Here is a 15,806-nt window from a genome sequence, read left to right on the forward strand (position 1 = left end):
AAGAGGACTAGCCTAAAGAGACATACTCTTACAACTGAAGCTTCCACTTCTCAACAAATTCCAACTGAGTTGTATTGCTTTGCTACAAAAGATGAAAGTTGACATTTAGACCTTAAATGCAAATAAACCCATTGGAGTATCTTAGTGTCCTTATTAAACTCCTGCTTTCACTTCCCAGCAAATTTCAACTAAGATCATTGCTTTGTTGCAAGAGATGAAAGATTTCATTCAGACCTTGAAGGCAGATCAACCCATTTCTACACCATCATCATCTCTTGCTATCTCTCCAGAAGTTATTTTATATTTAGATGAAATAAGGAATGACATTGAGTTAATCAAGGTTAGAGTGGATGTTTTTCAACGTGATTTGGAAGAAATTAAAAGTGATGGCGTGTCTTAAAGTAGAAGTCAAGAGTTGCAGCATTCTACCTAAAATGGTAATCAAGTTGTTCAGGCTGGATTTCTGGACCTGGTTCATTGCACAGCTCCTCGAGGAAATGGTTCTTTCTTGCTTGTCGGGCAAGATCTTGTTGCTTGGTGTACTATCTTGTTGCTTGGTGTACTGTAAGACGAGTTTATAGTTAGTCTGAAGGGTGCCTTTATGGGGCCTTTGGTGTAGGCCTTGAGGCTCACAAACCAAACTAACAAGGATTTGAGCGTGCCACTGTTATCTTTATATAACATATTGTAGAATAGAAGTGAATTAAGTTGGTTACTTGCGTCCCAAATTACTTAGATTTCTTGTTTATCAAATGATTGTCACAGATGAGTTAAGTCTGCATTAAATTCTTTTCTTGCCTTGTAAATAAGGATTTTTAATTCATAGTTTTGTATGTCCAAAATGAAAGGGGTTCAGGGCCCTTCCAACTGTCTCCTCAATCAAAGTTTATTTTAATGAAAACATACTTAACAATTTAACCAGATTCAAATATAAAGGAAACTCTTAAGTAGAAAACAGTTGAAAGTGACTTAAATACATGAAGAAAAGTACATTAAACGACATCTCTACTAAATGTAAGTACAATGAAGAGAGACTTGGGCAAGATTTAACCTTGTTGGGCAAGGTTCAACTTCTTACAGTCACTTCTCTTTATGTTTCTAGAGGTTTGTATGTGATGAGGGATGAAAAGTAAATAGGTTTTACAGAGGGAATCGATACTACAACACTAAGGGAAGGTAGTAGAGCTTCTAATATCGACAAAAGATGACTTTCTATGAGGGAACTACAGCTAAAGGGACTGGATCTGGACAAAATTTAGCTTTCTGGGTACGAACTGGCTTGAGAGCAGAGTTTGTATGTCTTTTGGTTGGTTGGTTGTCCTTGTCTCTAGTGTCTCTTTCTCCTTTTATAGACAAAATTTGGCCTGACTGTCTCCACTTTGCCTTCAGTTAATGGCTTTCGAAGGGCAGTGAGTCATCACTTATTTACTTGTTATGCCCTTGAAAAGGGCTTTTTGGTTGGAGGTGAGTTGGTCTCTGTCACCTATCATCTAAATCATAGGCATGTAGCCTATACTTTGGCTTAAATGGCTCCAATTTACTTCGGCCTATTGATTGGGCTCGGGCAAGTCTTCATTTACTTTGGCGCCTTTGGGCCTTTATTACTACAAAGCCCTTGCCTATTCCAAGAGTCAGAATTTATGAAATTCCCAAGAAACTTCTTATTCTGGATGTTAAATTCTTAGGCATACAATGTAGGCAAATTTTTGTCCACTTGCATCTCTTCAAGGAGTAGAATACAAGATTGGAGAGATACAAGCGAGTATTTATTAATATTACTGCTAATTTTGTACTATTATTTAACATAAATATTAATCAACTTTCTTTGTTCAATTTTCAAGAGGCCTAAGCTTAGGGGTGCAACTTGGGTTGGGCCAATCCGAACCCACCCATGTCCATCCTGACTTTAAACCCGAACAAGCGGGGTTTTTTGAGTTATAACCTGCTCGAACCCAACCCAATTTCAACCCGTTCATTGATTGGGTTAAGTTGGGTTAATCATTTGCCCGTCCATCCCCAACCCAACCTAACCTAACTAACCAAACCCAATCTAACCAGATTGTAACCCATATCAATTAATGCTCATACTACACCCAAGTGTGCCAAGTCCAAAGACCAATGCCCTTTCTAATATTTTTTTAATAAATTACCTTTTATAATTACTTAAGCTTCTAGGGAATAAGAGGCTGTGATTAGTCAACTCATATTTGTAGTTTCTAAATCCTAAAGCTTTATAGTAGATTGATTTATGAAATTAGAGTAAGCTAGCTTTGATGCTACTTTTCTTAATTTTTTTAGGAATTCTTGGAAATTAAGTTGTTACGAGATTAAACTTGAAAAAGTTGGGCAACCCAAACCCAACCCAAGTAAACCCTAACCTATTTAAACCCAAGCCTAAATGAACCCAAATAAAACCCAACCTGAACCCGAATTGTAAAAGTTAGGTTAGGATTGGATTGATCTTCCAACCCGCCCGAGTTGCACCCCTACCCAAGCTTGGTGAATTTCTTGAGTTTGGCTTCACGAATTTCAAAATGGCCGGGTGCTCTTCAATAGAAGAGCAACTCTCTATTATTTTTTCTTTATTTATTTTATGTGGAATTACATTTTACGTATAAATTTAGGAAGCATTGTTATATTTATTGCATCTCTTTTTATTTATTTTTTATATCTATATGTCCAATCGTATTAGGAACAATTGTAGACTGCTTATTATAGGAAAAGTCTGGCATTGGTGCTAAATTTTGTGATGGATATTTGCGGGATGAGTTGCTTTTTATTTGAGTAAGTAATTCTGTCAAATTGTTTATTCTTTTGTGGTTTTGATTTGACAGTGAATTTATATTGGTTAATCTCTCGAATAGGTGGAATATCTGCATGGTGTATAGACAAGTTTAACATTTATGGATATCTTGATGGAAATATAATGGTTTATTTTGTAGGGCCGATCCAAGTGCACCATAACAAATTTGGAAAACTAACCAAAACATCCTCAAAAGTTTCACTTTAATCATCAGGACAAAACTTAGCAAAAATGCCAATCATGCCCTTCACACATCCATACAAGATTGCTTAGTAATGAAGATGACATTTTCAGAAAAATTTTGCATGCCAAAGATAAGGTGGCAAACTTTGCAGCAACCAAGACAATATGGATTCACGTGGCCTTCAGCAGCTTTCAGAAACAGTGCCGACAGCTTTCAGAAACAGTGTGTTGTCACTATCAAAAAGTTGTAAATATGGAAAAATTATTTTGTTGTTTAGGAATCAGCTTTTGTATATAAGGGAGCATTTCCTCCCATACAGAACACACCTGAATACCACACACATCTCTCAATATCTGAAAACACCATACACTCAAGCATTCGTAGCCTTCATAGCATCCTTGTAAACACTTCTTTGTAATCACTTTCTTGTAAACAACCATCTCTGTAAACATTCCATATATCAATAAAAGTTCAAGTGTACATATTCAAGCAATCTCCAAGTCTTAAGTAAGTTTTCTTTTCCTTCTTTAGTGTGTTTGTTTAATTAGACTTCTAGTCCAAAACAGGGAAACACTATTGTGGTTATATTATTAACCTGCTAAACTGACGATCATACTTTGTTCGAGCACTCTGTTATAGTTGAATGTTTGCCATACAAATAACTGGATATCAACCAGGGTACCTCTGAGTTCTTCGTACTTCTGAGTTCAGTCGTTAAGGCCTTATACTTGTACTGTGAGTGGCCGTCATGCTGAAACATGTCGAGTTCCATATGCAAGGTTCTATGTCTAGTTGTTATAATGGTCATCTGACTATTTAATAGTATAATTATAATATTAAAGTACCTTGAGGATAGAAGTCGTAGATACAACTGATATCATATTTGTTTATTGTATATGAACAACATATATTATTGTCCCTGTAGATCCTGTCAACCACAATTACCAGGTATTTATTGTCCCAGACATCCAACTATAACTAGCATAAAGAGAAGATTAGCATATATATCCAAAAGAATTATTAGTACTTTGAAGAAGCAAAAGTTTTATCTTGGATATCTTGAACATCCTTCATTTATTCGTAAATATAATAACACAGAATTGCAGCATAAAGTTTTAGAAGCAAAAAGAACAACAGATCAAGTTTTAGAGACATTGAGAGAAGAAAGAGAGTTTTTAAGAAACCAGTTAGCCGTAACCCTAGAGAAAGGTAGACTCTAGTTTATGATAGATTATCTTAATTTAGTAATTAGTGAACCTCAAAAAAGAAAAATAACTTTAGACCAAAATAGTTTAGTTTGTTATTTTCCATCAAGAAAGCATAATCATATTTTGCACAGTCAAGAAAATTCACAAGCCAATACTATTGTAGATCTTATTATTAGTCAAGTAGAAAATATAAAATTAGAAAATAATAAGCATAATCATTTGTTAAACCAGTTGTTAGAACATTTCCAGAAAAACTCCATAAAAATAATTAGACAAAATTTAGACTATATTACATCTCAGTTAGAAGATAATAATAGAAATATTCAAAGGTTTCATAGCAAAAGAGAGATAAAAGAGCTTGTTGATCTTATAAATAGTAAGCTGAAGCAAGTAGAACTTAGATCATTAGAAATAGTTGAACAGCTAAAATCAGAAGTTCAAAAAATTCAATTAGTACAAAAAGGGTTAAGTGAACAAGTAGATAAGTTGCATAATAAAATAGATAAATTATTAGTTTAATGACAGATTCTAGAACTAGCAGAAAATATATTCAAGCTTTGAAAGAAATTAGTAAATTCGATAAAGAACCGGTAGGATTAACAGATTTTTCAATACAAGTATCCAGTAGTAATATTCTCATTAGGCAAAATAATTTGATTATCCAATTAGTTTTAAGTTTAGCTGAAAAATTAGATCAAGTTGAAGAACAAATAGCAGAAATAAACCAAGTTTTACATAACGCATCTTCATCACTTCCACCATCCTTGCTAGATAAATTAGAAAATTTAACTTTGAGTGCAAATAATAATAGAAGACCTAAGCTAAATCCTTTTGATAATAGAAAATGGAACTCTTTAGGAAAAAAGGAAAAGAAGTAGTTAGAGCGAAAGATATTTATCCAAATGAAGAAGAAGCACAAAAATTCATTCGAAGAGGTTTTGAGAGAACACAGAAAAATAAATATAACTTGTATCAATTAGGTTTATCTGAAAACAGAAGTAGAATTGTAAGCAGCATCAGTCAACATGAAGTTAGCTGTATTGATAAAGAAGTCACACTTAATCTAATTAGTAAAGAAGCAGTTACTCATTTGAGAAAATCACATTTTAGTCAGATTCATATAGGAACAATATTAATTGGAATAGCAGGATTAACTAGAGCACAATTAGGTACAAAAGCTTTAGTATACATATATGATGATAGATGGGATAATCACCAACAAGCAGCAATAACAACAGCTGAAGTAGACTTAAGTTCAAACTTAGCAGTTATAGGTTGTATTTCGAATTATGTTATGACGATTAATGAATTTAGTAAATATATTAAAGTGAGCATAAGAACAAAAAATTATAATATGAAAGGAGAGTATAAAAAATTGTGTATTAGCTTAATGTATATAGGTAAAGTGTCTGATAGATATAATCATAAGTTTAATTTAGAGTTTCAAAATTTAGTTCAAACATTTGGCAGTAAACATGTAAATATGATAGAAGCAAAACTTGTAGATAATAGCTTTTTAGAAGGAACTCAGTGGACATTGCCTAATTTACAAGTAGCACCAAATAGACAACCAGATAAAGTATAAATATATGAAACTAGTACAGGTCAAGCAACAATTAGGTTTAGTAATTATAAGCAACTTGAAAAAATAGAAGAGGATGAGAGTGAAATTGAAAATGAGAGTATACATATGGCTTTTGATAATTTAGATATTAATTTAGTTGAACAAAATTTTGATCATATTGTAGATAAACTTATAGAAGATATTGATCATTTAGATGAAGAACAATATTTGGAAAAATATAAGACATATGATTTAGGACTACATAAAATTTCAGACGAAGAAATGAAAATTTTAATCTTAGAAATAGGAGTAGAACACATTTTAGGATCAAAAGAATATAATAATTTATTAGAATTGAAAGCAGAATGTAATCCAGCAGAAGAAAGTAGTACATCAGGAGTAGAAAATCCAGGACACGCAAGCAGAACCGATCAATAATTTTTAAGACCAACAAATGAACAATATAATGAAAAAGCAAAAGTAGACTATATGGAAGAAAGTATGATAAAACCTAGAAAAAATAGGATTCCATATTTGAGAGGATTAGAACAAATTAAATTTAGATAATGTAGATCCACAAGATTGGGAAAGAACGATTGAGAGATGGGAAAAAGGCTGCGTACATGCAGCATTAATGTTAGATTTTAGTAATTCGCAAAACATGTTAGATTACTTTGAACATACTTTGGATGGTTTAGTTTTTGATTATTTCCAGTCATGGAAAGTTCAAAATCCAGAACAACATCAGGCAGCTAAAACACATTTTAATATTGATGGTTTTGTTACTTTGATTAAACAAGAGTTTTTAGATCATAATAGGTTAGATGGCAGAAGTGAACAAGAACAAATAAGAGCAATCAGAAATTTAGAACAATTACAAATTTGCGATTTACAGTATATAGCTGAGTATACCACAGATTTCTTTAAATATTTAGGAAGAATAGGTAGAATTAGTGATATTAATTTATTAGATACTTATATGACAAAAATAAAAGGACCAATAGGTGAAAAGATTTGGAATGAATGGCAAAAGCATTCGAAGAAAAATGATATTGCTATAGGACCTAGAATTCAACATGTATATGATATACTTAGACAAGAGTGTAGTCAAATAAAGGCTAAGAGACAAATTAGGAAGCAATTTTACATGAGTTGTAAAAACATAGATTTACCACAACAGTATAGTTGTCATAAGAAAAATAAGCATAAGAAAATATACAAAAAGAAATATAAGTCATATAAACCCTACAAACAACATAAGAATTTCAGTATAAGACCTTCAAGAACATATAAGAAAAGAAAATATATTCCAAAACAATTTAGAAAAAGAAGTGGCAGACCTTGGATTAGGAAATATAAAGCACCAAAAGATAAGAATAGTTGTAAATGTTATTCATGTGGAGAAGTTGGACATATTAGACCTAAATGTCTAAAATTAGCTAAATAATCGAAAGAAAAAGTACATTTGATGGAGTTGTTTAAGTTAGAAGAAGATGAGGATATTCAGTCAATATATAGTTTAGATAATTTAAGTGATAATGAGAGTATTTATATTATAGAGAGTATTAACATGATAGATTCAGACTCGGAAGATTCAAGTAGCACAAATAGTGATCTAGAAGAATATATGTGTGCATTCATAGAAGAACAGCATGAAGAAGAATATAAATACATTAATTTAGGTTGACCAGAAGAATGTCATAAGTGTAATAAATTAGTTGCAAATAAATACTACAATACTTACTCAATATTATGTGAAAAATGTTATAGTAATAGGTTATTAGAAGTTAATTCAGCAGAATCTGAAATATTAGGAAATATTGTTCATAGTATAGAAAAACCAAAAAATAGTTCTTTAATCACTATAAATTGCGAAATAGAATTAGCAAAATAACATAAGATAAAACTATAGCTATGATAGATACAGGGAGTACAAAGAGTGTCATAAGAGAAGAGTTAGTACCAGAAAAATATAGACAAAAATTAGCAAAACCAGTAAGAATAACACAATTTGATGAGAGACCAGTTTACTTAACACATTGTATAAATAATGAGTTTATTAAAGTAGAAAAACAACAATTTAATTTACCATTAACATTTGTTTCACCAGTAGGATCATATCCATTTATTTTAGGATTAAACTTTTTGAAAAGTTTGCAAGGTTTTTTATTTATGAACCCTAACATAACATTTTTCAAAAGAGGCATTACAATAACTGATCAAAGTAATACTGTAGAAGCATACAAAAACATAAGTATAGAAGAGACTAGTGGCCAAGATAGTTATCATTTAGAAAACTCAAAAGAAAATGATGAGCATAATAACGTAGAAGAGTTTGATGAAGACATTTTTGAACATGAATACCCGATTTTAGAAGAAGGAACCTGTATAGAAATATTACAGTTAGATAGACCAAAGAGTTTAGAAGAATTGTTACAATTAGCAGAACAAACTAGGATTATAGGAGAAGACCCACAGTTACATTGGACCAAAAATAAAATACTAGCAAAATTAGATATAATTAACCCGGATTTAACCATTAAGACGGCTGATATGCCTTATAGTCTAATAGATAAACAAGAGTTTGAGCAGCAAATAAAAGAGTTGTTAAATTTAAAAGTAATTAGACCATATAAGTCTAGACATAGATCAACAACATTTATTGTAAGAAAACATTCGAAATTAAAAAGAGGTAAGGCTAGAATAGTTTATAATTATAAGAGATTAAATGATAATACATACGAAGATAGTTATAAATTACCAAATAAGGATGAGCTTATAAACAAAATTCAAGAGAGTAAATATTTTAGCAAATTTGATTGTAAATCAGGTTTTTGGCAAATAAGATTAGCAGAAGAATCAATTGAGTGGACAGCATTTACTTGTCCAGAAGGACATTTTGAGTGGCTCGTTATGCCATTTGGACTTAAAAATGCTTCATCGATCTTTCAAAGAAAGATGGACCAAATTTTCAAGAAATATGATAATTTTTGTAGTGTTTATATAGATTATATTTTAGTACATAGTAAAAATAAAAATGAACATAGGAAGCATTTAGAAATAGTATTACAAGAATTTATCAATAATGAAATTGTAATTAACAAAATAAAATAGCATTAGAAAAGCAAGATATAGAATTTTTAGGAATGTATATCAAGTCAGGTACAATCCCATTACAAGATCATATAGCTAAAAAGGTGTTAGAATTTCCAGATAAATTAGAAGATAAGAAACAGTTACAAGCATTTTTAGGATTGCTAAATTATGCAAGAAATTTTATCCCTGATTTAGGAAGAAAAATAGTAGTATTACATAGTAAAACTAGCAAAATTGGACAAAAATATTTTAATAGTGAAGATATTAAATTAGTTCAAAAAATAAAAGAAGAAATTACTAAACTTAAGCCATTAACATTACCATTAGATGATAGTTACAAGATAGTCGAAACAGATGCTTCATCATTAGGATGGACAGATATACTATACCACAAAAGGCATAGGGAGTCTCCAAAGTCTGACGAACAAGTTTGTAGATATTCCTCAGGAAAGTTTAGTGATGTACTGTCAAGATTACCATCAACAGATTTAGAAATTTTAGGGATAATTAATTCACTTGAAGCATTTTCTTTATTTTTACATAATGAAGTATTTATGATTAGAACAGATTGTCAAAATATAGTTTCTCATTATAACAAGATACATGCTAATAAACAGGCAGCCTGAAGATGGGTTAATTTTGTTGATTCAATTACAGGAAATGGTTTTAAACCAATTTTTGAACATATAAAAGGTAATGACAATACATTAGCTAATATCTTATCAAGATTAATTTGTTGAACAGGTATAGAATATCGTGGACCATTATCAGCAAATAGCACAAGGCCGCAAGGCAGAAGAGTTTCTTTCAATGGCATGATGATGCACCATCAACCTCCACCATTCAGTGGATTTCAAAATAGCATGAGCAGATTAGCATCACCACTAGTACCCACGTTCAACTTTAATGGCAATATTGTTGAAGGAATCAGAAATCCAACTCTGAGATACAGGTCAAGGGTACTAGGGCTTTCTGATAGGCAGCAGGTTTTCTTAGATAATTTTTGGAATATCCAAATTAAGCAGCCAAGCATGAGGTTAGGTCATGAAAAATTAATTAGAGCCTTAGAACAAGAGTTTGATAGCTTTAATTTTAATTTCCACCAAAACCAGCAGCATATTCATTCTCTTGAGCACAACCTTCAAGTCATCTCTAGGGACCATGAGTCATTACTTGGTAAGTTTACCAAAATGAACCAAGAACTCCAATCTCTTAGAATGCAGCAAAAGGCAAGTGACACCTTGAAAAGAGAATTAAAAATAGGTTTAGAAATTGATCAGCATAAGAATAAAGGAAAAGAGGTTATTGAACTCATAGAACAAGAGGCTAATGAGCCCATAGAAGAAATTAAGATTGAGCTATTAGAAGAAGACGTTGAAATGAAGCAACATCAAAGTAATGAGCAGCATCAGGTTCTGAGTGACAAAGAAAAACAAGAAAAATATGAAAGTTTTCTTAGGAATATATCTTCAGACTTAATATTAGACGATGTTTTATTAGAAGAAATTTCAAAGGCAAAACTAAGAATAATGCCAACAGATATGCAAAATGAGATCCTGAGCAGAGCATCACAGTCCATGAAAGAGTTACAATTACAATTACAATTACAATGCGCCTTGTATCAGTCCATCTTTGATCCAAAACCAGGGATGGATATTATTACAAAGATGTATCCTCCATGTCTTTGTGATAGTACAGAAAATTGTATTTGTAAACCAGAGGTTAGCATAGCTATGGCCAGGATTGACATGAGAGATTTTAAATCATGGCATTTTAGTTATGAGCATCAGAAAAAGCATAATGAGGTAGAAGTTGCCCCTGCCTTACTATTAGAGTTTGGTTATCTCGATAAAATATTTATTAACCGTATTTCTCAACAAGAATCATTTCCTTAAAAGCTTATTAAAGTAGCAGAAGATTATCTAGAAAGGTGGAAAGAAATTTGCATAAGTTTTATTAGTAGTCCTCCAGATTGGTATGTACACATGCATAAGGAGAAAGCAAGGCATATAGCCATGATCAATGAAGAGTCCTTTAGACTAAACCCTATCTCCTCACATAGGTGGACTCCTTCATACAAAGATATTTTAAAATTTAGAGGGATCCAAATGTTTGCTTTAGATGAGTTTGAAGATTTTAGGTATGATATGGTACTAGTAGCAGAAGAAGAAGAGATGTATATTTACAGCAAGATAAGAATCAATCATCAGCCTTATTGGAAGCCCCAAAATTTCAAAGAAGAAACAGCGGAAATATATTACAAGGTGTAAGAAGATAGAGAAAGAGATGCGGAGCTAGTAGAATGCGATGAACAGTATTGGAATAATTTGTCAGATGAAGAGCTGCATAACATCGACAACATGATGGAAGCCTAAAGAACTAGCTGTAAATTAGCATAAGATGAATAGCATCATAATGTATTTCCAGACAGAAATGTCAACATCGTTGTGGTCCGCATGTAATGGCATAAGAGTAAATAAAGAGAAGAGTTTGATCTATTATAGACTTTTTATACATAAAATGTCCTTATGGTTAAGAATGAATAGTACCAAACCCTTTTCGTTAAAACTCCCTAACAAATTCTCCACTTTGGAAAGTCCAAACAAACCATTGGTTTTGAAAGACCTGAGGAAATGTTGGGATGATTCAGTGGTGAAGGGGAACTATAATAAATCTATATGCAGTGCTGAAGGGGGAACTACAATAAATCTAGGGTTAATTAATATCAGTTTACTAGCCTAAAGTTTCATGGTTTTCAACATTTGGTATATGAAGTTTTTTTTTTTTTTTTATCCCAGAGTGGTACTTGAAGTCATAATTTTAGGACACTTTTATACATTCGTTAAAGTTGCTGTTAAATCAACCGTTAACTAGTGATGTGGTACCTATATGGACAATGACTGGGCGCTACATGGATATTAAAAAATTTAAAAAAAAAATATGGGCCTCTCCTACTTATTTGGATCCTCGCTGGATCCCCTCTTTGGGGATCCTATGAATTAATGCGCGTGGATCGTTGATAAAAAATCATGCGGTCCCAATTAAATGCTTTGTATATTTTTAAAAGTAAATCAGTTTTGTTTTGCGTGAAAAATATAAAAAAAGAAAAAATTGTGGCCACACGATTTTTTATCAACGGTCCACATGTGTTGATCCCTAGGATTAGGGAAGGGATCCGAAGAGGATCCAATTCCCTCTCCTACCTCAACCCCCGCTCCCACCCAACCCTTCATCCTTTGTCTCCCCTGTGCCCACCCCACCCCACCCCACCCAACCCTCCCTCCCTTCTCTCTTCATGGCTACAACCGACATCACCTCTTGTCGGCCCTAGCAACCTAATTACCTCTAAAGCTTCCCCAGCTAGCTCTGTGTTGGCAGTGTTGTTGCTTTGGCACCTAGAAAACCCGATTATCTAAAAAAAAACCCATATGAAATTAGAAATAAAAAACGGGGTCAGTTGTTGGCTAGGATGTCTTGTATCATAGTGGGTAATTAATAACAATACCCAAGACGGATAATTCATTGTAATTACGAAAAACCCATATAAAATATACAATCTTGAACAACAATTCATAGAAATTCAAACCCAATTTAAAAGAAAATGATAACCCATTTCTTAAATTTTGAATTTGAGCACGAAAACCCCATCAGAAGTAGATTGAAGAAAAACCTATATGGGGAAGCGGTTCAATTGCTCGAAACGAGTGTGAATTTGAAATTGGTTTACCTAAAGTTGTTCGACGGGGACAGGACCATGGTGCATTTCTTGGAGTTCATTTTGTTGATGGGTAGTCTTCTGATCGCTTTGTTGTTCCATGGCTTCGCTGATTATAGTTCTAACCATGACGGTGTCGACTGACATAAAGACACAGAAGGAGAAGCAGGAGATGAACAAAGAGGATGGGGAAGAAGGAGAGGGAATCAGTATTTTTAGAAGTTTTTTAGTGGAGCCAAAGCAGCAACACAGAGCTTTCTGGGGAAGCTTTGGAGGTAATCGGGTTGCCGGGGCCGGCAGGAAGTGATGCCGGCAGCGACTGTGAAGAGAGAATGGAGGGAGGGTTGGGTGGGCGCAAAGGAGAGAAGGGATGAAGGGTTGGGTGGGAGTGGGAGTTGAGGTAGGAGAGGCCTAATTTTTTTTTTAAATTTTTTAACATCCACATGGCGCCCGGTCATTGTCCACATGGGTGCCACATCATTAGTTAACGGTTGATTTAACAACAACTTTAACAGATGTATGAAAGTGTCATAAAATTATGACTTCAGGTACCACTCTGGAATAAAAAAAACTTTATGTACCAAATGTTGCTTTGGATGATTCTCCCTACAAACAACTTTTTGTTGTAAATAATGGGTATGTTTGCCCACATGTGTATAGTAATGTGTATAGTAAAGTACCACATGTGTATTGTAATGTGTATAGTAAAGTATCACATGTGTATAGTATAGACTCACAAGTTTAATAGTGTCATTTGTTTGTTTCCTATGAGGTTGCTCTATAAATAGAGCACTACATTTGATCAAGAAGAGACTTGGAAGAGAAAAACATCTAATAGCAATAATATACATTACTTCCTCTGCAACAGCTTGTATTGGTATAATAATCTGCAACTGCTTCATTCCTGTCTAGAGTAAAGGTTATGTCTCTAAATTTTACCTATTTATAACACGTTATCAGCACGATTCCTCTAAGGTTTCCTCTAAGGTTTTTATTGTTCTTCTTCTTCCTCTACCTGAATTGCTGGGTATACCCTCGCGAAGAACTGTTTGCACCATGTTTACTTCTAGTTCTCCAACTAACAATCACTTATATCTTTGATTTCTTGTTTGGTGTAGATATTGACTACTAACCCACTGATTATTTATGCAATCCAAGATTGTGCGGTTCTATTGCCTATCTTAGACTGCAGATCTAATTTTACTGCAAATTTTAAGTGGAGCGGTATAATCGCCCGCCCTATCCTGCATTTTTAAATTTGCTTGTTATTTAATTTTATCACAATTTTAGGTGGTGTGAAATAATCACCCACCCTGCTTTACATATTTAAATTTTATCGCAATTTAAATTTTATTGCAATTTTAGGTGGTGTGAAATAATCACCCACCCTGCTTTACATATTTAATTTTATCGCAATTTTAGGTGTGAAATAATCACCCACCCTGCTTTACATATTTAATTTTATCGCAATTTTTGGCGGTGTGAAATAATCACCCACCTTGCTTTACATATTTAAATTTTATTGCAATTTTAGGTGGTGTGGTATAATCGTCCACCTTACTCTACATATTTAAATTTTCCTGCTGTTTAAAGTAGTGCAGAATAATCGCCCATCCTGTACTTGTTTCGATGAGAATGGTGCGGTACAATTGCCCTTCTCATTAATTATGTAAATCTTGAGCCTGAAGTTTCGAGTACTTATCATTTTGGCTTGAAGATCAAAATTTGTAAGAACCAGAAGTTCTAACAATATATTCCTCCAGAACACATATTATTGCAAGTTCTTATACACCTCATTTTTCTTTCAGAAAAGAAAATGCCAAACTTGGCAAAGCTTGATTCCGCTGCCTTGGACATTACTGGAAATAATTACCTTACCTGGGTACTGGATACCAAGATCCATCTGGAAGCAGTGAATCTTGGAGATACCATCAAGGAAGAGAGCAGCTCATCCTCTTAAGATCGGGTAAAGGCCATGATTTTTATTCGTTGTCATCATGATGAGGCACTAAAGAGTGAGTACTTAACGGTTGATGATCCGTTAGCCCTTTGGAATGCTTTGAGAAGCAGATACAATCACCAGACAATGGTGATTCTTCCAAGAGCTTGCTATGACTGGACTCACCTAAGGATCCAGGATTTCAAGTCAGTGGCTGAGTACAATTTGGCGTTGTTCAGAATTACCTCTCAGATGAAGCTCTGTGGGGATACTATTACTGAGGAGATGTTATTGGAAAAGACTTTCAGCACATTCCACGCCTCTAACATGGTACTGCAGCAGCAGTATAAAGTGCGAGCCTTCACTGAATACAACCAGCTGATATCTGTGCTCTTGGTAGCTGAACAGAACAATGAGCTCCTGATGAAAAACCATAATTCTCGACCTACTGGATCAACACCGTTCCTAGAAGTGAATGCTGCTTCCCTTGAAAGGAATACCATATCCTCTCGTGGCAATAATTACAAACGAGGACGTGGCCACAAGCAAGGCCGGTGGAAAGGGAAAGGCAAGAACCATGGTGTCCAGTTTCGTAACCAGTTTCACAACCAGGTTCCAAGGCATAATCTAGACCCAAGCTTTAAAAATGCAAATCGCCAGAAAGGAAAAGCTCATGTGAACACTCCTAGAAATCATGAAGGAGGTTGCCATAGGTGTGGTGGCAACTGACATTGGGCGCGTATTTGTCGCACCCCAAAGCATCTGGTGGAGCTGTATCAAGCCTCCTTCAAGGAGAAGGGTGTCGAGATCAATTTCTTCGACCAGGCTCAACCAATGGAAACCCCTGATCCAGTGACCAATTTATCAGGACAGTTAAGCACAACCCACCTGGATGCTACAAACTTTATTAATGAAAGAGGGAATGAAGTTTATGGGTCCGATTGAATTATTTATGTTTAATGTACTCCTGTTATTTGTACTTGTGGTTTAATGCTCGCATTTTCAATTCAATAAAAATAGTATTCTAGTATGAATAAACAGCTTTTTCTTTACTCAGAGAACATGGATAAAAATTATGGCTATTCTCAAAACAAGAGTAATGGCGGAGAATTTTGTTTTGCAGATAGCACAACCACGCATTCAATACTTCGAGATTGAAAGTATTTCTCGAATATGGTACTTGCAAAAGTAAAGGTAACAACAATATCAGGGGAATCAGATGTAATTGAAGGCTCAGGAAAAGCCCAGATTATGTTACCAAATGGAACAATATTGTCCATAAAGAATGCATTATATG

The 15,806-nt window shown here is 33.7% G+C and overlaps 1 protein-coding gene across 1 annotated transcript; it reads left to right on the forward strand.

The window, feature by feature from the left end:
* Positions 1–14,656: 14,656 nt before the first annotated feature.
* On the forward strand, positions 14,657–15,238 carry LOC139197742 (uncharacterized). The gene has a single exon (XM_070825694.1). It carries the CDS (start codon positions 14,657–14,659, stop codon positions 15,236–15,238), a length of 582 nt encoding a protein of 193 aa, XP_070681795.1.
* The last annotated feature ends 568 nt before the right edge of the window (positions 15,239–15,806 follow it).

This window comes from Malus domestica, chromosome 07 (genome assembly GCF_042453785.1).
Source record: "Malus domestica chromosome 07, GDT2T_hap1".
NCBI classification, from domain to species: Eukaryota; Viridiplantae; Streptophyta; class Magnoliopsida; order Rosales; family Rosaceae; genus Malus; species Malus domestica.

Bases quoted from the DNA above. Each gene is read 5' to 3' on its own strand.
- LOC139197742 (XM_070825694.1), top strand. From the start codon at position 14,657: ATGGTGATTCTTCCAAGAGCTTGCTATGACTGGACTCACCTAAGGATC.